The 22,500-nt window shown below is 41.9% G+C and overlaps 2 protein-coding genes across 4 annotated transcripts in view; both read right to left on the minus strand.

The window, feature by feature from the left end:
- Nucleotides 1–3,550, minus strand: part of LOC113046484 (C-C chemokine receptor type 5-like) — an 8,058-nt gene extending 4,508 nt beyond the window's left edge. Inside the window, exons 1-3 of the mRNA XM_026207326.1 lie at nt 3,526–3,550; nt 164–234; nt 23–73 (exon numbers count right to left, since the gene is read on the minus strand). Coding sequence (XP_026063111.1) covers nt 23–73; nt 164–234; nt 3,526–3,550 — 147 coding nt within the window. The remainder of the gene's footprint in view (nt 1–22; nt 74–163; nt 235–3,525) is intronic.
- A 4,157-nt stretch (nt 3,551–7,707) lies between these two features.
- Nucleotides 7,708–22,500, minus strand: part of LOC113046162 (phosphatase and actin regulator 1) — a 30,916-nt gene continuing 16,123 nt past the window's right edge. For all 3 annotated transcript variants that reach the window (XM_026207082.1, XM_026207081.1, XM_026207080.1), the window contains 7 exons: nt 20,627–20,799; nt 20,342–20,498; nt 12,203–12,258; nt 11,990–12,051; nt 11,579–11,719; nt 8,450–8,526; nt 7,708–7,792 (listed from right to left, as the gene is read on the minus strand). In XM_026207082.1, the coding sequence (XP_026062867.1) occupies nt 7,777–7,792; nt 8,450–8,526; nt 11,579–11,719; nt 11,990–12,051; nt 12,203–12,258; nt 20,342–20,498; nt 20,627–20,799 (682 nt within the window). In that variant the 3' untranslated portion in view covers nt 7,708–7,776. The remainder of the gene's footprint in view (nt 7,793–8,449; nt 8,527–11,578; nt 11,720–11,989; nt 12,052–12,202; nt 12,259–20,341; nt 20,499–20,626; nt 20,800–22,500) is intronic.

Genomic DNA, 22,500 nt, shown 5'->3' on the forward strand with positions numbered 1-22,500 from the left:
ACACACTAAAAAGTACACATACCTCGTAATAAACATCAGTAACACAGGAAACTTTAATGAGGCTGTGAACGACCTGATAAACAAGGCACAAAGAGCTTTTTATGCAATCAAGAAAAATCTCACTCTATGGATGTGATGTCTGGGCCGGGGTCCACTCACAAACCAAGACTTCACCAAATGGGACAAATGGGAGCCAGCTGCTCTCAGAACTGACTTCACAATCCAAAACCACATCTAGAATAAATCACATCATGAAAACACAGAAAGAGAAATATCTGAAACATTGGACAGAAGCAACAGCTCAGCAAAGTAAATTAGAATGCTATCTGTCTCTAAACAGAGAATATACATTGGCAGACCCTAAACTAAGAAAAGTCCTGACCATGTCCAGACTCAGTGACCAGAACCTCACTATAGAGACAGACCTGGCTGCCAGAAGAAGACCAATTGTGTCCACACTACACACAACATGAAATGGAAACAGAACTGCACTTTTTAACAACATGCCCTTATTATACACAGATAAGGGAAACGTCCTCACGTTTTCTTTAATCTTGAGTATGTAAATGAGTGAGTTTGAGTGAGTGAGTGAGTGTAAATGAGTGATTGAATGAATGAATGAGTGTGAGTGAGTTTGAGTGAGTGAGTGAGTGAGTGAGAGAATGGATGAGTGTGAGTGAGTGAGTGAGTGAGTGAGTGAGTGAGTGAGTGTAAGTGAGTGAGTGAATGAATGAGTGTGAGCGAGTGGGTGAGTGTGAGTGAGTGAGTTTGAGTGAGTGAGAGAATGGATGAGTGTGAGTGAATGAGTGAGTGTGAGTGAATGAGTGAGTGAGTGAGTGAGTAAGTGTTAGTGAGTGAATGAATGAGTGTGAGTGAGCTTAAGTGAGTGAGTGAGTGAGTGAGTGAGTGAGTGAGTGAGTGAGAGAATGGATGAGTGTGAGTGAGTGAATGAGTGAGTGTGAGTGAATGAGTGTGAGCGAGTGGGTGAGTGTGAGTGAGTGAGTGTGAGTGAGTGAATGAGTGAGTGAATGAGTGAATGAGTGTGAGTGAGTGTGAGTGAATGAGTGAGTGTGAGTGAATGAGTGAGTGAGTGTGAATGAATGAATGAGTGAGTGAATGAGTGAATGTGCGTGAGTGAGTGAATGAGTGAGTGAATGAGTGTGAGTGAGTGTGAGTGAGTGAATGAGTGAGTGAGTGAGTGTGAGCGAGTGGGTGAGTGTGAGTAAATGAGTGAGTGTGAGTGAGTGTGGGAGTGAGTGACTGAATGAGTGAGTGAGTGAGTGTGAGTGTGAATGAGTGAGTGAGTGTGTGGATGAGTGAGTGTGAGCGAGTGGGTGAATGAGTGAGTGTGAGTGAATGAGTGAGTGAGTGAATGAGTGAGTGTGAGCGAGTGGGTGAATGAGTGAGTGTGAGCGAATGGGTGAATGAGTGAGTAAATGAGTGAGTGTGAGTGAGGGGGTGAGTGTGAGTCAATGAGTAAATGAGTGAATGAGACTGAGTGAGTCAATGAGTGATTGAATGAGTAAAAAAGTGAGTGTGATTGAGTAAGTGAATGAATGAGTGTGATTGAGTGTGTTAGGGTAAGTGAATGAGTGTGAGTGAGTGAATAAGAGAGTGAGAGTGTCAATAAGAGAGTGAGTCATTAAATGAGTGAGTGTGATTGAGTTAGTAAGTGCGAGTGTGAGTGAATGAATGAGTGAGTGTGAGTGAATGAATTAGTGAGTGTGATTAAGTGAGTGTGAGTGGGTGAATAATTGTGAGTGGATAAGAGAGTGAGTGAGTGAGTGAGTGAATGAGTGAGTGTGATTGAGTGAGTGGGTGAGTGTGAGTGAGTGAATGTGTAAATAAGTTAGTGTGAGTGTGATAGACGATAAATATGATGATATGATAGAGTATGATAGAAAATAAATTAAAGACACAAGTAGGAACTGAGTTTTGGTTTGTGTTTTCCTGACATCTACTGGTCAGCGTGTTATAAACTGAGAAAGATCTTTAAAGGGATAGTTCACCCAAAAAGGAAAATTATGTCATTAATGACTCACCCTCATTTCGTTCCAAACCTGTAAGACCTCCGTTCATCTTCTGAACACAGTTTAAGATATTTTAGATTTAATCCGAGAGCTTTCTGTCCCTCCATTAAAAGTGTGTGTACGGTATACTGTCCATGTCCAGAAAGGTATGAAAAACATCATCGTAGTAGTCCATGTGACATCAGAGGGTCCGCTAGAATTTTTTGAAGCATCGAAAATACATTTTGGTCCAAAAATAGCAACAACAACAAAAAAAAAAATGTTTTAAACGGTTGTAAACGAAACACTCAATGTAACCGGATCTTCTTGGACCAGTTCACCAAATTGAACTGAATCCTTTGAAATGGTTCGTGTCTCCAATACGCATTAATCCACAAATGACTTAAACTGTTAACTTTTTTAATGTGTCTGACACTCCCTCTGAGTTCAAACAAACCAATATCCCAGAGTAATTCTATTTACTCATACAGTACACTGACTGAACTGCTGTGAAGAGAGAACTGAAGATGAACACCGAGCCAGATAACGAACAATAGACTGACTCGTTCACGAGTGAAGATCCGGTTACATCAAGTGATTCGTTCGTGAACCGGATATCACTACACTGCAGTGAACTCTCTCACACAGACACGGAAGAGAAGACAATGATGAATAAAGTCGTAATTTTTGCTATTTTTGGACCAAAATGTATTTTCAATGCTTCATCAGACACCCTCTGATGTCACATGGACTACTTTGATGGTTTTTCTTACCTTTCTGGACATGGACAGTAGACCATACACACAGCTTCAATGGAGGGACTGAGAGCTCTCGGTCTAAATCTAAAATATCTTAAACTGTGTTCCGAAGATAAACGGAGGTCTTACAGGTTTGGAACGACATGAGGGTGAGTTATTAATGACATAATTTTCCTTTTTGGGTGAAGAATCCCTTTAAATGCTCACTTGATTCACGTTTAAATTCCTATCATAACGCCGTTTTTTTAATTCTTTACTTTTTAATAAACGATTGTTTAGAATTTAGTGAACAGTGTTGAAAAAAATCACAATAAAAAATTAGAATGTCCTCAAAGTGAAACTGAAAGATTTACTAAATACTAAACATATTGGCTTATCTTTTATTTATTTTTTAAATAAACTATTTTAAACTCTTAATTGAATACTAATGTAGTTTAGCTATTTAAGAACGTTTAAAATTTTTATTTTGAAAATAAATGTATTAAAAAATAATCTCATGCGTGTCATAAAGTTCTATATTTTGTGATAATGATATACTGCTTGCCTGTTGTGCTTCACGAGCGCTTTTCACGCCTTCATTCATTTGAGCTACTTTGAGATAAAATGACTGAGTGTTAGTTTAGCGCGGTAAAAATAGGCTACACCAGGCGCAGAGAATATGCATCTGCTGCCATGACAACCTCTGGCTGCTGAAGTATGTAATGATAGTAAAATCACTTGACTTCAGAAAAGCTGCATCATTGAACAGAGTCACCTACCATCAGTCCTCGGCTCGTCTGGCATCGTGGCAGCTGAATCTGGGAAGTTTGAGTGTTCCTGTCTTTCATAAACCTTCACAAAACAGGAAAGCCCCAAAACGCCACAAAACACGCCCACTTCTCGAAACACCTGCCGAAAGCTTTGCTCTGGCAGAATTCCAGTGCGTGCCAAGACCTGTTTTTACCTTCTTAAAAACGATTAATAAATACAGTAAAATACAAATGACCCGAAGTCATAAACAGACTCGTGACTCAGTCCTGTACTTCTAGACAGGTTTGGGGAAGTTACAGTTAACGTCGTTATTATTTACTTCAGACTAACTGAGATTTTTTGCTCATTTATTTAACTTTGCAAAAATAGTTTTCTGAATTGAACGAAATCTGTTCATTGTTAGCTATGTGTCAGGAAGGTAACTAACAGGTGAAAAAGTTTTTCCACTCTCACACTGTCTGTAAGACTAAAGATAGTGTTGACACATTAACTTTTTAACCAGAGTTACAGTAAACGGAGTTATTTCTCAGTTTCTCAGTGTTGACCGACTCTCTCCTGTGCCCTTGCTGAGAGAAATCAGGAAGAGCAGAAACAGAGACCCTTCCTTTACGGTTCCCAAAAATTTCACTTCTGATTTTGTCTAGTTTTTTATTTTTGTTGTTAAAAAAGCAACATGCTAGCCCAGCCCAAAACAAAACTGTTTCAAGAAAAACACAAAACTGTTTCAAGAAAGCATATCATAGTTAAAACAAGGTTTTAAACTATTTGGTGCCAGATAGATGTAGCCTATGCATGATGATCCACTGCTTATAAAACTCTATACTGTGTGCAAAACAAGTGCGATTTTACGAAGACAACAATTAATGGGAAAAATTGCATTTGTATGTTGTAGAACTGAAATATCATGTGGAAAATGTACTTCATGTCTACCCCTCGATGTGAAGCACGAGCTTCTGCTGCTGGTGTGTTCACTTCAGTGCACTCGCATTCTGATTTAGAACGCGGCCGTTGTGACGTCACAGGGCCACCCCCGCAAGCCCGATGACGTCACTAGCGCAGCCTATAAAAGGCCGTCGCGGCGAGTCTGTAATCATTCTGATTCTGATATCCCCATTAACAGCCATTCAGAGACAGTGATGGAGGAGTGCAGCACTCAGAGCACTTCTGAGTCCATTCTGTCCTGGAGACAGGAGCTTGTTCACCTGGTACGAAATCCTCCGAGAGAGAAGCCGGGACCTAAGCAGGTGAAGTGGGCAGACCTGTGCCACAGATTACCCACAGAAGCCAAACCCCCCCCTGGACGGCCCAAGAGCTGCATGAAGCTCACCAAAACCAACTTTGACTATAAAGAAGAGCCTTACTGCAGCCTCCGGAGCCAGTCGAGGCCGCTCCCCTCGCCCTGGAGAGATGAGGTGAGGAGCAGGTGGAGCACACCTGGAGCTCCTGACACAGGGATGCTGTCCCGTCTGAGACACATGCCCACCACCGCCTCCAGCGGCATCCTGAAGACCCTCCTGAAGCTCACCCAGACCAAGTGGGAGCATCTGGCTGAGACGGGGACGTTCCTGGTGGATCCCGTCAGGGGTCCGGAGGCCGGGAGGGTGGCGTGGCCCGACACACCCATGATCCAGAGACATTACACCCCTACAGTGGAGAGAAACCTCCAGGAGATCCTCCAGCAGACCTTAAGAGAAGCAGATCTGCTGAGGGAAACGGCTCTGATCAAGCCTGGGAACTCTCCCTTCACGAGCTGTGGGATCTGGCTGAAGGAGAGAGTCCTGGGGCGTCCCACGCCCAAGAAGAGCTGCCTAAAACCAGCCCAGTCCCGGCGCGTCCCTGAAGACCAGGCCCAGGAGGTCAGATACCTCACTTCTCGTCAGATCCAGACACCTGTGCAAGCAGAGCTGGTCACCGAGCTCAGAACCGTCACCTTCATCTCCGAGTGTGAGATCGACCTGATCTGATTCCTCACAGCTCTGACAGAGTTAAACAGAGCGAGGTCTTCATCCAAACAAGCAGAACAAACACAAATCAAGGCATTTAACAAAATAGATCAATAAATATTAATAAAATATTTAAAAAATACACATTTATATCTCTCTATCTATCTATCTATCTATATACACACACACATACATATATCATGCAGTATCTTTTTGAGAGGTGTATATGTGGACTATTAATGCATATGTTATAAAATGGATAAATGTGTAAATATATATTTACACTATATATAATAAATATAAATCTATATAAGACTATAATCATGAATATAAATAAATACTAGAAATGTGAGCATTTAACAACAACAAAAAATAGTGTGTTTAAATGTACTATAAATATACATTTAAAAATAAAAACATCAAATTAAAACCCTTACTTTTCCAACGGTGTGACAGTTTCATGTTCATGCGTCTCTAAATGACAAACACCTAGACACTGCAAGCTTGCATTCAGAGCTTTAATATTCTTGATGGAGTTTCACATCTCTCTCTCTCTCTCTCTCTCACACACACACACACACACACACACACACAGACAGACAGACACACACACACACACACACACACACACACACACACACACAGAGAGAGACACACACACACACACAGACAGACACACACACACACACACACACACACACACAGAGATCAGGTGTGTTTTATTGCTGAATCACAGCGTCCCTCGTACACACTAAATGCTTCAGGACGGTTCGTCACACACTCATATAAACTCATGCTGTGTCTGAAAGTTCTCCAAATCACACTATTGTTAAAAAGATGGTTTAGTTCGTTGAAAGGTTCAGTTTTCCACACGAGTGGAGTTCAGTGGCGCTGATGCTGGATTCTTCTTGTGCCAAACGACTTCCTGAAGCCACGTCTCAGTCGAGAAGCAGTCCTGCTCAAGATGAAGCGAGATGTTCTGGATTCTTCCCTCCGCTGATGTCGTTTGATCATAACCTTGTCCTGGAGAAACTACCTGAGCTGTGAGTGACTCTTTAAACTCATTCTGATGGGTTTCACCTCCTTCAGGACTGTTTCAGTTGATCATAATTCCCACAGAAAGTCTCTCACAGGAGAGATCAATACATCTGAAACTCAAAGGATGAGTAAAACAAAAGCTTGTGCCACACTGAGCTGCAGGAGTTAAACCTCCTGAAGAACACAGATGATCACACGTCTGTCTCAACCGGTCCGTTATAATCAACCACTCGTCTCCTTTATTAAAGACGAACTCATGGTGAAGGGTGCTCGGGAAAAGACATCTGTGATTCCAATAAACACTGCCAGAGGATGGTAAAAATGTATTTAACTTTAAAATAAATCGTATAAAACAAAAATTACAGATAAAAGAAAAGGAAAAACATGAATAAAAACAAAGATTTTCAGGACATTTGCTGACAGACATCAGAAGAATCCAAAACAAGCCTGCAAAGAACGTAAAACCATCATAATTCACCCCAACACAGAGCCTTCGATGAGAATAACACAGTCCCTGAAGAATAAAAGACTTGATCCAGGAGTGAAGGAGGGGAGGAGTGGAGGAGTGGAGTGGAGGAGTGAAGGAGTGAAGGAGTGGAGGAGTGGAGGAGTGAAGGAGTGGAGGAGTGAAGGAGGGGAGGAGTGGAGGAGTGGAGGAGTGGAGGAGTGGAGGAGTGAAGGAGTGAAGGAGTGGAGGAGTGGATGAGTGGAGGAGTGAAGGAGGGGAGGAGTGAAGGAGTGGAGGAGTGAAGGAGTGGAGGAGAGGAGGAGTGGAGGAGTGGAGGAGTGGATGAGTGGAGGAGTGAAGGAGGGGAGGAGTGAAGGAGTGAAGGAGTGGAGGAGTGAAGGAGTGGAGGAGTGGAGGAGAGGAGGAGTGGAGGAGAGGAGGAGTGGAGGAGAGGAGGAGAGGAGGAGTGGAGGAGAGGAGGAGTGGAGGAGTGGAGGAGTGGAGGAGTGAAGGAGTGGAGGAGAGGAGGAGAGGAGGAGTGGAGGAGCGGAGGAGCGGAGGAGGGGAGGAGTGGAGGAGTGAAGGAGTGGAGTGGAGGAGTGGAGGAGTGGAGGAGTGGAGTGGAGGAGTGGAGGAGTGGAGGAGAGGAGGAGTGGAGGAGTGGAGGAGCGGAGGAGCGGAGGAGTGGAGGAGTGGAGGAGTGAAGGAGTGGAGGAGTGGAGGAGTGAAGGAGTGGAGGAGTGGAGGAGTGGAGGATCCAGTCCGCTGAAGGTGACCCTCGACTGTGGGACGCGCTGGTGCTGGAGAACCCGCTGATCTGAGGATGTTCTCTAGGGCCGGTGGAACCTGCCACACACAGATCACTCACAGATTAACATCATGTTCATGAACACGTTTAGTAAAACTACTGTAAATAGATCAAACTTCATTTCTGATCAGTGATATGCATTGCTAAGAACTTCATTTGAACAACTTTAAAGATGATTCTCTCAAAATTTAAACAAACCATACATTTATTCAGCTTTCAGAAGATGTGTGATCCTCAAAGACTGGTTTTGTGCTCCAGGGTCAGATATTAGTTCATGTATTCAGACTGCTTTAGAGTTTAAACATCACGAAGCGTATTAAACTTTAAACTACAGCAGAGTTCCCCAAAGCAGCGATTGTGATGAAAAAATTATAACTAATTAACTATTTTAACTATAAATGAAACACCCGTTTCAACCTCGTTTATCTGCATATCATTGTGACATTTACCAGACATCAGAGAACTGTAAATATGTAATCTAAATTATTTACATTACTTATAAATTACAAATGTATATAGGCAGAAGAATTTCATTTTTCAAGAAAACAATTAAGTGTTATTTAATCACGAAATCAATAAAAATAACTTGTTATAAGCATTTTAAAATGTATTATCTACAAATACAGAATTTTTGTATTATCTGATTGTGTAACCCAGCTGCAAGTACATCACTTTCTGGCTAAAAGCTGCTTCACCTGGTCAGATGACGGCTGGACTCGTGCACCTCCATCTCATGACTCTTGAAATCATTCAGCTCTTTCCTGATGGCAGCCTGCAGCGACACACACACACACACACACACACACACACACACTCTGAAGATGTCTTTCATATTTTCCTGGACCTTGCCAAGTAAAAAACAGTGTAACATAACAAATAACATCTGCCATCAGTGATTCCACTGGAACATTATGAAGCGACAGGAAAACTTTTTGCACACAAAGAAAACAAAAACAACTTTATTCATCAGTTCCTTTGTCAGCTGTCTCCTCTGTGTCTCTCCACATTACAGTATGCTCTTCTGTGTCAGCCGTGCCACAAGGATGCGCTGTTTCTACTGCTGCATTTCCATCGAAATTACCCGGAACATTTGTACCAGGAACTCCCCCCCCAGACCTGTTGCTTTCTGTGTTTCCACCGCGGTGTAATGTACCGGGAAGATTAGGCAAATAGACTGGTGACGTAGGTCTGCGCGCGTTTCTCAATAGGGCTTGGGCGTCGTGACGTCATTACTTGGCGTGGCCACCACGTTGACAGCCTCCTTTACTGCCACTCGGACTACTGCGCAGTGTTTAGACGTACTCCCTCTCATCCGTGTGTCTTAATTTGATGAATTAAAAATCTATTTCAACCATGGTAAACCGTTGCTGTATTGTGGGGTGTAATAGCGCAACACATAATCGCCATGGGGAAAATAAAATGAGAATGGATTAACTTTACACCGCTTCCCTGCTTGGAGGCGCGGCGGAGACCATAGCATCTGAATACTAATTTATATATCTTAAGTCATCATTGAACATTGAAAATAAGGGGAAATTTCCCGGGTTACTCATCCAAAATACGGGAAATTTCAACATTCATCTTTTTGTTGCTATACCTCTGCTCACAGCAAAAATTCGTACTACAAAACTGCTGCATTTACTAACGTTAAGCGATTTGTGGAGCTAGGTCTAACGTGACTTTAGTTACAGATTGGCGTGAAATCGTGCTCTCACAACAACCACGCTATCTTAAAAAGCCCAACATCACGCAGACGTGTAAATTGGCCTTAAGGTTGCTCTCAAGTAAGCAAACGATGCTTTGAAAACACATGTTTCGCTGGAAGGGCAAGGAGTAGTAACAGGACAACCCCTAACCCCTAACCTAACCCTAACAGTACAGAGACTGACAGGTCCGATCGAAGGGCTAGCGGGATATTTTACAGGAAAATACTAAAACGGGACAGCGGGTTAGCGGGAAAAGAGCTCAAATTCGTGAGAATCCCGGATAAAAACGGGAGGGTTGACAGCTTCTAACTACACTTTTGTTAAAAGTAATTACATGTGTGAATGGTTGTTAGCACTAACGTTTACCAAACTAGCAGCAAGGTGTAGCGCAACTTACCTTTGTCCAGATTACTGTAACGTATACTGTTTGCCGGTTTTATGATCTGCAACTCCTGAACATATCCATTTGTGCACTGCACATGAGACTCCAATGACGTGTAGCTTCGGAACTGTTCTGAAGTGTAGGTAGCCGAAGATATCTGTGATGCAAAAGTGCGGCAGGAAGTCTCCGTCAGTACTCCACTATTTGTTGGGAATTTCATACGGATCCAAACCGTTAATGTTGCCGATTTTGTGCACATACCGGTCCCTGACATCCCTATTTTGTGTATCCCTTTAAATCCCACAACCTTTTCGCGATTTTACCATCTTTTCTCTTTCTCCCAACTCTGCTTCTTCTCGTTCGAATTGCTGTATGTTTACATTCGCAAGGCTGCCAGCAGGACCGCCACATCCCAGAATGCAACGCGCCGCCCAAGCCCTATACAAAGTACCGCTGATTTAAAAAAAAAAAAAAAAAAAAAAAAAAAGTACGTTGATTTTGGACGTGCATCCTCGGTAGTTAGTTCAGACTTTGTGCATTCGTCTCGGGAGTGTGATGTCTGCGACGACGTGAATCCGGTAAATCTGCAAACAGCAGTGTACTTGATAACTTCAGTCAGCTCACCTCGGCTACTGTAATTATCCTCTCTGTATATTTACAATAAAACTAAATAGGATATCAAATACCACTGCCTCCTTTCGTTTTCATTTAAACATAATAACAGCTGCAGAAATGTACTTAGTTCAGGGAAATGTGTATATACAGCCATTACAATGAAACAAATATTATATAGATTTGCCTTTTTTATTTTCATTTTAACATATAGATAAATTGAATACAGACCAAAGAAAACCTGTTAGATTTACCCCGCAGCTGAATTATATTTTATGTTTAACCACTAAAGAGACATCAGAGCCAGCGGCACATATCAGAAGATCTATCCGAGGTGAGGCTGCTCTCGGCGGATAGATGATCACTGATTCCCCCGAAAGTTCCGGAACTTTGAAAAAGCACCACCTCGCCAGCAGGGACTTTCTGAGGGGCATTTTTTTCCCCGGAACTTTATTTAGTTCCTGGTTCCTGCGGTGGAAACACACCAAGTACCAGGCCAAAGTCCCTAGTTCCTGGGTAAAGTTCCTGCGGTGGAAACACGGCTTACATTTCTACATGTTTCTAAAGAAAACAGCGCATCCTTGTGGCACGGCTGACACAGAAGAGCATACTGTGATGTGGAGAGACACAGAGGAGACAGCTGACAAAGGACCTGATGAATAAAGTCGTTGTTTTTGTTTTCTTTGTGTGCAAAAGTTTTCCTGTCACTTCATAACGTTCCATTGGAATCAATGATGGCAGATGTTATTTGTTATGTTACACTAGCTTCATATAAGCCAGATTGCTTATCTGATGGCAGATGAAGTATTCCAATGATGACTTTCATACCTTTTCTGGACGTTGACACAGTTATTAACTTGGCAGCCTACAGGACAGTCACAAGCCTCCCATTGATCAGAAAGACAGTGAGTTGAGTTTCTTATCAAAAGTGACGAAAGTCTACTGTGATTATTGTTATTGATTATTGTTAGCTACAAATACTGCTTAGTGAAGTTTCAAACACTGTTCACAAATCGACTGATAACAGCACAAACCGAACGCTCTGTGTTCATCATTATTCAGTGGTTGAGATGTCGTTGCTCTGAAGCTCTGGAGCAGTGTCCTGATCACCTCTCCACACTCACCTTATCCGCCGCGGTGAGTCTCGTCCAGGGTTTGTCTGCTCGTCTGTCGTAGTCCTGAGCGTCCGACACCTCCACGTAATCACAGAAGCGGGTCAGGATCCGAGCTCGACGCAGATCCTCCACCGTGGGCCTCTGACTGAGCTGAACACACACACACACACACACACACACACACACACAGCATGAATCAATAAAACACACACACACTCTCTCTCTGTCACACACACAGCATGAATCAACAAACACACACACTCTCTCTCTCTCTCTCTCACACACACACACACACACACAGCATGAATCAATAAAACACACACACACTCTCTCTCTCTCTCTCTCTCTCTCTCTTTCACACACACACACACACACACTCAGCATGAATCAACAAACACTCACACTCACACACACACACACCTTGTGTGAGAGCCGGCGTCTGATCTCTCTCTTCTCCTCCATCTGCTCCTCCTCATTATGAGCTGCAGGTCAGAGGTCAGAGGTCAGAGGTGCTGTGTTCACGTCAGACACATACAGTGTTGAAGGCAGAATCGAGTCACTTCAGACATGTCAGTTTCATCCGTGAGGAAGTGAACACTGGTGTGTAAGTGTGTGTCTGGGTTGTGGACTCACGTTTGAGGATGTTCCTCTGCTCCAGCTCTTCAGCCGTGGGTCTCTGACTCAGTCTCCTGTTCCACACACAACATTTACAAACCGTTCTTTCATCACCTACAGGTGCTGAACATATAATTAGAATATCATAACGTTTATTTCACTAATTCCATTCAAAAAGTGAAACTTGTATATTATATTCATTCATTACACACAGACTGATATATTTCAAATGTTTATTTCTTTTAATTTTGATGATTATAACTGACAACTAAGGAAAATCCCAAATTCAGTATATACAATACAAATACAAAAGAAAGTATTTTTAGAAATCTCGGCCAAGTGAAAAGTATGAAGATGAAAAGTATGCGCATGTACAGCACTCAATACTGAGTTGTGTCTCTTTCCCCTGAATGACTGCAGTAATGCGGCGCTGCATGGAGTGGATCAGTCTGTGGCACTGCTCAGGTGTTATGAGAGACCAGGTTACTCTGATAGTGGCCTTCAGCTCTTCTGCATTCTTGGGTCTGACATATCACATCTTCCTCTTCACAATACACCATAGATTGTCTATGGGGTTAAGGTCAGGTGAGTTTGATGGTCAATTAAGAACAGGGATACCATGGTCCTTAAACCAGGTACTGGAAGCTTTGGCACTGTGTGCAGGTGCAGAGTCCTGTTGGGAAATGAAATCTGCATCTCCATAAAGTTGGTCAGCAGCAGGAAGCATGAAGTGCTCTAAAAGTTCCTGGTATACGGCTGTGTTGACCTTTGACCTCAGGAAAAACAGTGGACCAACACCAGCAGCTGTTTTTAATATCCAAATCCGTTAAAGGATTTTTAGGCTGCATTAATTACCGTATTTTCCGGACTATAAGTCAAACTTTTTTTCATAGTTTGGCTGGTCCTGCGACTTATCAAAATTAATTTGACATGAACCGAGAAATGAACCGAGAGAAATGAACCCGGTAATGTTTTCTCTTGGTTCTAAATAAATGCGACTTATAGTCCAGTGTGACTTATATATGTTTTTTTCCTTATCATGACGTATTTTTGGACTGATGCGACTTATACTCAGGTGCGACTTATAGTCCGAAAAATACGGTAGGTAAACCGGAACCAGGAACACTTCACATAACACCCTATGTACTTGCTACATCATTAGAAGAATGGCATCTATGCTAATATTAGTCTGTTTCTCTCTTATTCCGAGGTCACCGTAGCCACCAGATCCAGTCTGTATCCAGATCAGAGGGTCACTGCAGTCGCCCGGATCCAGTACGTATCCAGACCAGATGGTGGATCAGCACCTAGAAAGGACCTCTACTGCCCAGAAAGACAGCGGAGACCAGGACAACTAGAGCCCCAGATACAGATCCCCTGTAAAGACCTTGTCTCAGAGGACCACCAGGACAAGACCACAGGAAACAGATGATTCTTCTGCACAATCTGACTTTGCTGCAGTCTGGAATTGAACTACTGGTTTCGTCTGGTCAGAGGAGAACTGACCCCCAACTGAGCCTGGTTTCTCCCAAGGTTTTTTTCTCCATTCTGTCACCGATGGAGTTTCGGTTCCTTGCCGCTGTCGCCTCTGGCTTGCTTAGTTGGGGTCACTTCATCTCCAGCGATATCATTGACTTGATTGCAAATAAATGCACAGACACTATTTAACTGAACAGAGATGACATCACTGAATTCAATGATGAACTGCCTTTAACTATCATTTTGCATTATTGACACCGTTTTCCAAATGAATGTTGTTCAGTTGCTTTGACGGAATGTGTTTTGTTTAAAGCGCTATATAAATAAAGGTGACTTGACTTGACGCCGTTTGTACTGCATCACTATATTATTTTTATCGACTATTTTTTACCTTAAAAATCAATTTTATCCACCATAATTTCAGTTTCTATAGCGTGTGAATATATCCTCTATCGTATTCTACAAAAAAAACAATCAGAGCGCCTCGTTATCACTAGTTTTATTTTGATCTCCCAGGTGCGCTATTAGCTTATAGCCTGTTAGCATCAGCAGCGTCGTTGCTGTTAACCGCGCTTTCATTACTAATACTCTATTCAGTGTTCAGTCAGAGATCAGTGTTCTAGACTTTCATTGTGTAAACGTTCAAAATGGCGGTAGGTGAGACAGGTGTGCTTGCAGCTCTCTTACTGTATGGTTTATTATCAAGCCTTTGTGTAAATCCAGTTGATAGCATTGAAGTTAATCTGAAAAGGAAAAATATTTCCTCCCCATGTCAAGGAGTTGAAATTCATATCAGTATAAGTTCAAAAACAACAAGTCTCCGCGCACTGGTCAAAAGCGTAAAACCTGGGCTGTGAGTAAACGCCAAAATAACAACGGTTTGATGATCTCACTTTACTTGCTATCTGGTGATATACACCAATGCCCTGGTCCAAAGACTGCACTTAGAGGAAACCTTCCAACAAAGGCACAAATAGAGGAAGCGATCAGCCACCTGTAACTTGCTGCTGAGGAGAGCGTGGACCTGGTGAACGGGCTGTCTTTGGGTCTGCTGGATGTTGTGTTGTCCAATGTGGTTAGCGCTGTGGCTAACGGACACGGGACGCTGCAGCAGTCGCAGCGGGAGATGTCTGGTGTGAACACGGCTGTAACCTTAAGAGCCAGCGGATATCGGATGCCGAGGCGGACGAGTCTGCGGCTGTAGTCTGATATTGATTTCAATACAAGACAGGACCTGGTCAATGTTAACCTTGAAGCTGTGTGGATTGATATTTTGCTTCCAAAAAGCAAACCAATTTTGTGTGGTGTTGTTTATAGACCTCCAAATCAAAATGACTTCATCCAAAACTTGGAATGCGTTAGTGCAGGCTGTCATGATTTTTTAAACCAGGAAGTCATATTAATGACAGATAATAATATTGATGTTTTGAATACAGAAGGTCCACTATACAATGTCTTTTGTGATTTTCTAAAAATGCATGGTCTAACTCAATTAATTAGTGTTCCAACCAGAATAACGGAGCATAGCCAAACTGCTATTGACCACATCAGTAGCCGTGTTTCCACTATCGAGCTAGGACCGGGCGTGCTAGTGCGTGCCAGGGCCAGTCGCGTTTCCACTGTCACTCCCGGGGCTTGATCGTGCCTCGCCGGGGCTTCCTCGGGGCCAACGGCCAGGTTTTTTCGGCCCGACGAAAACCTTGGGCCAAAGCGGGCCAGCTGGGGCTAGAGGAGGGGTTATGAACAAAGGCGGAGTTTCTCCGTGTCTGGAGAGCGTCAGCGCGGATCATTTCAGAGAGATAACAGCTTTAACACCAGCATTAAAGACGTTTTAAAATAAGTTGAGCTCAAAAATCACTTTTAGTTAGCAGCAAGTGTTTGAAATAACTTGATCCGATGTGGATTATAATCACTAAACAAGGCAGAAATATTTATAAGCGATGTAAAAGACTATGCACGCTAAACATTAACGTTACACAGTAAACATGGTAAAATATGACCGCTTGGAGAAATCAGACGTCAGCTTCTTATTCTCTATCACAATCGTGTATTTATTTAGTAACTTATATTATCTGTCACAAGCCTCGTCTCGAGAGTTTATCTCACGTTGCCTATCATAAAAGAATATAGCCTAATAATGTTTTTTGATGGGGAGCTTTTATAAAAATAGAGATATTATCATTCATTCTAAATGTGACGGCTACTGTGGCTAATAAACAGAAACAGACTCGACTGAATAAGCAGACTATTTTCATGAGCGTTAAAAATAAACAAATAAAATAGAAATAAGTGTATTTATGTGTGATTAATTTTGAGTACTGATAAATTAAATCAATAGCCTATGATCAATCTATCACTTATTCTACATCGATGGTTGTGAATATATAATAAAGCATGCAAACAAACGGCCTCTTTTATCATCTTCGTTTTGTGATCGCGCATGTTCCAGTGACTTATTTCTTAGTTTTCTGATAACTTCTCTTTGTTGGTGAAATAATGAGGTTGCATGACGTTGTTCTGAGAGGCGTGTAAAGGGCGTGTTTTAGTGACGTGCAGCGGTGCTTCAAGCTCCACTGTGGAAACCCTGCGCTATTCTGGCCTCGGTGCTACTGGCCCGGGGCTATGAGCCCCGCCCGGCCCGCTTTAAGCCCTGGCTCGCACTGACCCCACAGTGGAAATGCGGCTATTGTGTCTGACACAAGTAAAATCCTACAATGTGGTGTCATTGTGTATGGAATAAGTGACCGTTATTTAACCTACTGTACCAGGAAAGTCAAGAAAGCTCAGATTAAATGTCACAAATCTGTGAAGAGCAGAAGTTTAAAAGGGTATAATGTTAATAATTTTTAGGACATACTTAATAATATCAACTGGATGGAAATTACCAACATATGTGATGCTGATACAGCATGGGATTGTTTTCAGTCTATTTTCTTGAAAATACTGCAAGATTAAAAAGAAGAGCCCATTAAAAGAGACCAGGATTAAACAAAGATCACAGCCTTGGATAAATAATGATATTTTGGACACCATTTACTTGAGGGATATAATCTTAAGTGAGTTTAAAAGAACCAAACTGCTTGTTCTTTTTAAAGAATATAAAAGTTCTTAGAAATAAGGTTCAGTGAATGGTGGATGAGGCGAAAAAGGATTTATGTCTAAAATTGAGGAGCATAAAAAGGATCCCAAGAAATTATGGTCAGCTCTTAGGCCTTTGGGGATAATAGAGAACCCTAAGCAAAAACAAGGTAAAATAGGCCTAGATATTAATGAGTCCATATTGTATGATAAAGTGGTGGCAGATACTTTTAATAGTTTCTTCACAAAAATTGCAAGTCATCTGGTGCAGAAGCTTCCATCTGCGTCGGCTGTTTTTAGTGATCCACAGAGGGTGCATAAGTTTTATGAAGAAAAGGGAGTTCAGCCTAACACTTTTTATATCAAACAAGTAACAGAGGAGCTGGTACTAAAAAAACTCAAAGGCCTAAATCTTTCCAAGGCTACTGGGTTTGACAACACCCCTGCTAGATTTCTTAAGGATGCGGCTGAAATAATCACTCCTGTCATAACTTATCTTATTAATTTATCTATTGAAAAAAATCATTTACCCAGTAGATTTAAGGTGGCTAGAATAATACCTTTATTTAAAATGGGGCCCAAATCTGAAGAATTATTGTGGCATGGTGTAAATAGACCTTCAAAAGGCCTTTGATACGGTTCAGTATGATGTCCTTTTGAACAAACTAAAAGCCCTAGGATTTTCTCCTGCATCTCTTCAGTGGGTAAGGTCTTACCTGGCGGGCAGAGAACAGGTGGTAGATGGGGAAGGGTGCTTGTCCTCACCACTTAAATTAACTTGTGGAGTCCCCCAAGGGAGTATTTTGGGTCCTCTCTTTTTTTTATTATATGTCAATGATATGTCGTCAGCTATAAACTGTCATTTGTTTTTATTTGCAGATGACTCAGCTATTCTAGTCTCTCATAAAGACAAATCAGAAGTGGAAAGGCTGCTTAGTTCAGAACTTGTTAACCTCAGTGTTTGGCTAACAGACAACAAGTTGTCTATCCACCTTGGCAAAACAGAATCAATTCTTTTTGGGTCCAGAGATAAACTGAAAAAGGCTATGGGGTTTAGGGTAGTCGTAAGTAATGTTGAAATTACAGTCAAGGAAGCAGTTACTTACTTGGGCTGTATATTAGATAACAAACTATCAGTAACTAACTTCTCAAAGGTAAGCCAAAGGCTTACTAAATTCCTGGCAAGAATATCCAGCCTCTTAGATAGTAAAACGTTAAAAATCCTGGCTGATGCGCTTGTTCGATGTCATCTTGACTATGCCTGTACATCTTGGTACACAGGAACTACTAAAGGTCTTAAAGACAAGCTACAGATCTGTCAAAATAAACTAATCAGAGTGATCCTTAAATTACATCCTAGAACTCATCTTCTCCCGAACCATTTCTCAAGTCTTGGGTGGCTCAGAGTGGAGGAGAGGGTTTCTCAACTTAAACTGTGTTTAGTTTATAAAATAAGAAATAATCTGGCACCCAAATATTTATGTGATTACTTTTCAAAAATTAGTGATACGCACAATTACTGCACCAGGGGGAGTTCGACAGATTACAGGCCCTGCCGCTTTAAGAGCTGTGTGGGAAAGTACTCTTTCCTATACTCTGCAGCTGTCTTGTGGAATGGATTACCTTTAAACCTTAAACTGTTGAGCGCTTCCTATTATCATTTTAAATCTTCAATAAAAAAAATTGGTTATTAAACTTATAAAGAAAAGAAAGAAAGAGAAAAGAGAGAGAAAAAAAAGAAAGGAAATAGAAATCCTTGAAGTAGTAAGAATACTGTATTGTCTGCTTGTGTGTCTGCTTGTCTTTTGGGAATTTAGTCCTTGTTTTTTTTTTTTTTAATTGTGTTTTTTTTTGTTTATTTATTTGTATTTTTTATGCCCCCTTTCTTCATTGTCCTCAATGTTGTTAGTAAATGTACTGTTACTCATCTTCCATCTTAAGGGAAACAACTGAAACAACCCTATGGGCTTTTTGTGTTTTTATCCTCTTGAACACTTCGTGTTGATTGTTGTTGTTCAATAAAGTATTCAACCAATCAATTAATGAGTTCACACACATTACCATTGCTTTACTCACTGTTACTTGCTTTAATGGCGGATGAATGTCTACCTTTGACTACAGGTGAGGACACCGAATGCAGCTCCAGCTGGAGGCAGTGGAGAAGCAGATTCTCGACCTGGAGGTGAGGCAGGCCCAGATCAGAGCGGAGATCCGCGCTGGAAACCTCTCGGGCTGATGCTCACAAGTCCGGGGTAAGTATACAGCGTACTGCTAACAGTCCCACTACGTCTACTCTGTGTGTTTCTCTGCACAGGCCCGGTGCACCCAGGACGCGATCTTCCCAGATGTCCTTCACTCCAGTGCCTGGTAAAACTTCCTGGTATACGTCTGTGTTGACCTTTGACCTCAGAAAACACAGTGGACCAACACCAGCAGATGACATGGACCCCAAACCATCACTGACTGTGGAAACTTTACACTGGACCTCAAGCAACGTGGATTGTGTGCCTCTCCTCTCTTCCTCCAGACTCTGGGACCCTGATTTACTTTCATCAGAGAACATAACTGTGGTCCACTCAGCAGCAGTCCAGTCCTGTATGAAGCGAGACGCTTCTGACGCTGTCTGTTGTTCAAGAGTGTCTTGACACAAGGAATGTGAAGCTGAAACCCATGTCTTGCATACGTCTGTGTGTAGTGGTTCTTGAAGCACTGACTCCAGCTGCAGTCCACTCTTTGTGAATCTCCCCCACATTTTTGAATGGGTTTTGTTTCACAGTCCTCTCCAGGGTGCTGTTATCCCTATTGCTTGTACACTTTTTCTACCACATCTTTTCCTTCCCTTCTCCTCTCTATTAATGTGCTTGGACACAGATCTCTGTGAACAGCCAGCCTCTTTAGCAATGACCTTTTGTGTCTTGCCCTCCTTGTGCAAGGTGCCAAAGGTCGTCTTTTGGACAACTGTCAGGTCAGCAGTCTTCCCCATGATTGTGTGTCCTACAGAACTAGACTGAGAGACCATTTAAAGGCTTTGCAGGTGTTTTGAGTTAATTATCTGATTAGAGTGTGGCACCAGATGTCTTCAATATTGAACCTTTTCACAATATTCAGATTTTCTGAGATACTGAATTTGGGATTTTCCTTAGTTGTCAGTTATAATCATCAAAATTAAAAGAAATAAACATTTGAAATATATCAGTCTGTGTGTAATGAATGAATATAATATACAAGTTTCACTTTTTTAATGGAAGTAGTGAAATCAACTTTTTGATGATATTCTAATTAAATCACATTTTCACCATGTTTTTAGGAGTAAAATGTGGTATAAATGGGTGTGAATGAAACATGAAGAAACCTTCAGAATACCTACAGAAGTTAAACCATAAAATTTGACATGCATAAGAGAAAAAGTATGAATTATATAATTGTTAAAGCGCAGTAAAATAAACCCTTAAATGTTTTTTTGATTTTTTCTTTCCACTAATCTGAAAGAAGACATGATAGGAAAGAAAAACAGAACAAAAACTCAAAATCTGAGAATCTGCATTCATTTGATTCCTCTCACGCTCAGGTGTGTGTGTGTCTCTGTTTGTGTGTGTGTACCCTGTGAGTTTTTTGCCGATCAGCTGTCTGGACTGCAGTCGCTCCTCGTCCGTCTGGACAGGTAAGATGTTCTTCTCCTGTAGTTCTCTCGGAGACGGCCGGTTACTCAGCTTCACCGCCAGAGAGTCCTTCCTCAAGATCTTCAGCACCAGAGCGTCTGAACACACACACACACACACACACACACACACAATGAGCCCTGACTGCCCCATTACAAAAGGACGACTCAATGAATCTGCCGTAACCTGTTATTAACCAGCAAACACAATCGGTTTCAAGACTGACTTGTAAAGAGCGAATCATCTTCATCCTCCTCGTCCTCCTCCTGCTCTTCATCTTTATACACGCAGGGCAGGTCCTGATAGTCAGACTCGTTGGGGATGTTCTCTTTATCAGCGTCACAGTCGATGTCCACGGCCCGGAGAGGAGCGCTGTACTGACCGGTGTGAACCGCAGAGCTGCAGGAACACAACACACCAGCGGTCATGTGACAGTTTCCTGTGAGGGTTAGGGTTAGGTGTAGGGTTGGTGAAGGGCGATAGAATATACAGTTTGTACAGTATAAAAACCATTACACCTATGAGATGAACACACTTTACACAAAAACAAACATGTGTGAGTGTGTGTGTGTGTGTGTGTGTGAGCGTGTGTGTGTGTGAGCGTGTGTGTGTGTGAGAGTGTGTGTGTGTGAGCGTGTGTGTGTGTGTGTGTGTGTGTGAGCGTGTGTGTCGATGTCCACGGCCCTGAGAGGATCGCTGTACTGACCGGTGTGAACCGCAGAGCTGCAGGAACACAACACACCAGCGGTCATGTGACAGCACAGACTTCTGGGACAGACACCCGCTACAACGATCTCAAAACATCTGTCATACACACCTCACCACACATCACACATCCACCAAACCCAGAGACGATAAAGCTGTCTATGATTATACTCTAGCTGCCATTTTAATGATGGGGAGGCTGCAAAAATAAAAAAAAGCCTAACTTTGATCAGCGTGTAAGAATGAGCAGAAACATGCCTCTGTGTGAGTTTGACTTTAAGAGTATGTTTATATCATATGATTATGATTATCAGCACAATATTCAAATGTAACTTCAATAAACAAGAACGTTATATTGGGTATCTTGCATTTTTAACACAATGTTCTGTTTTTGCTCAGAAAATCATTTCCACTGTGTGAGCAGTGACACGGTTGTCATTACTGGGTGAATCAATGCTTTGGAATGAATCATTTGAATCAGTTGAATGACTCACTCATTAAGACCACCTACTGGTGCTTTTAGTTTAATATTTAAAGCATTTCATATTTTTATGTGTTACTTCTAAACTTATATATGATATTGCAGCTGCAGTGTAAATGCATTCATGTCAGCTCTAAGCTGTTAAACAGTCAGTGTAAGTACATGGAGACGCTGCTTCTGCTAAACTGATCAGTAGATGAGTGTGTGTGTACTGCAGTACTGGGTCAGACTTCCTCTAACAGGATTCAGTGAGCGCTGGTTAACTGGATCATGGAGTCGGTGGAGGGTAAGATGGGTCAGGACCTCACTCCAGGAATACTCTGGCTCTGCTTCAGCTCAGTGATAGTGAATGTGTCTGTCACTGGACGGATCATAATGATCTGTGATCCTGTTGTATTCTAAAAATATAGACTATTGCAAGGTTCAGACCTCAGAAAAGGGCATCTGTTGAATACAAGCATCTGAATAGAGCGCCTCCATGACAAGGCATCAGTCCTCCACCTCAGGACCGTACACCGTCACACAAGGGGTCACCTGAGGTTATTTTGATCATCAACTCAAAGATCAGCTTAGTTTATGATCTGCTGTTTCTGCATGTGTGATCTAACATGATCAAACACTCAACAGCTTATAAATCAAAACTAATGCTACTGAATCAAATAATATTTTTGTGGAAAAGAGAAAAAAACTTTTGAATGGTAGTGTATATTGTTAGAAAATACTTTTATTTGAATAAATGCTGTCCTTTTTAACTTTTGATTCATCAAAGAATCCTGAAAAAAGTATCCCAGATTCCTAAAAATATGTGAGTGTGTGTGTGTGTGTGTGTGTATCATATCAGGACACAACTCTGTATAATGACATGGGTATGACACAGGTATTACAAGGAGAGGGTGACTTATGAGGACATAACC

Source organism: Carassius auratus, chromosome 27, assembly GCF_003368295.1.
Source record: "Carassius auratus strain Wakin chromosome 27, ASM336829v1, whole genome shotgun sequence".
Lineage (NCBI taxonomy): Eukaryota > Metazoa > Chordata > Actinopteri > Cypriniformes > Cyprinidae > Carassius > Carassius auratus.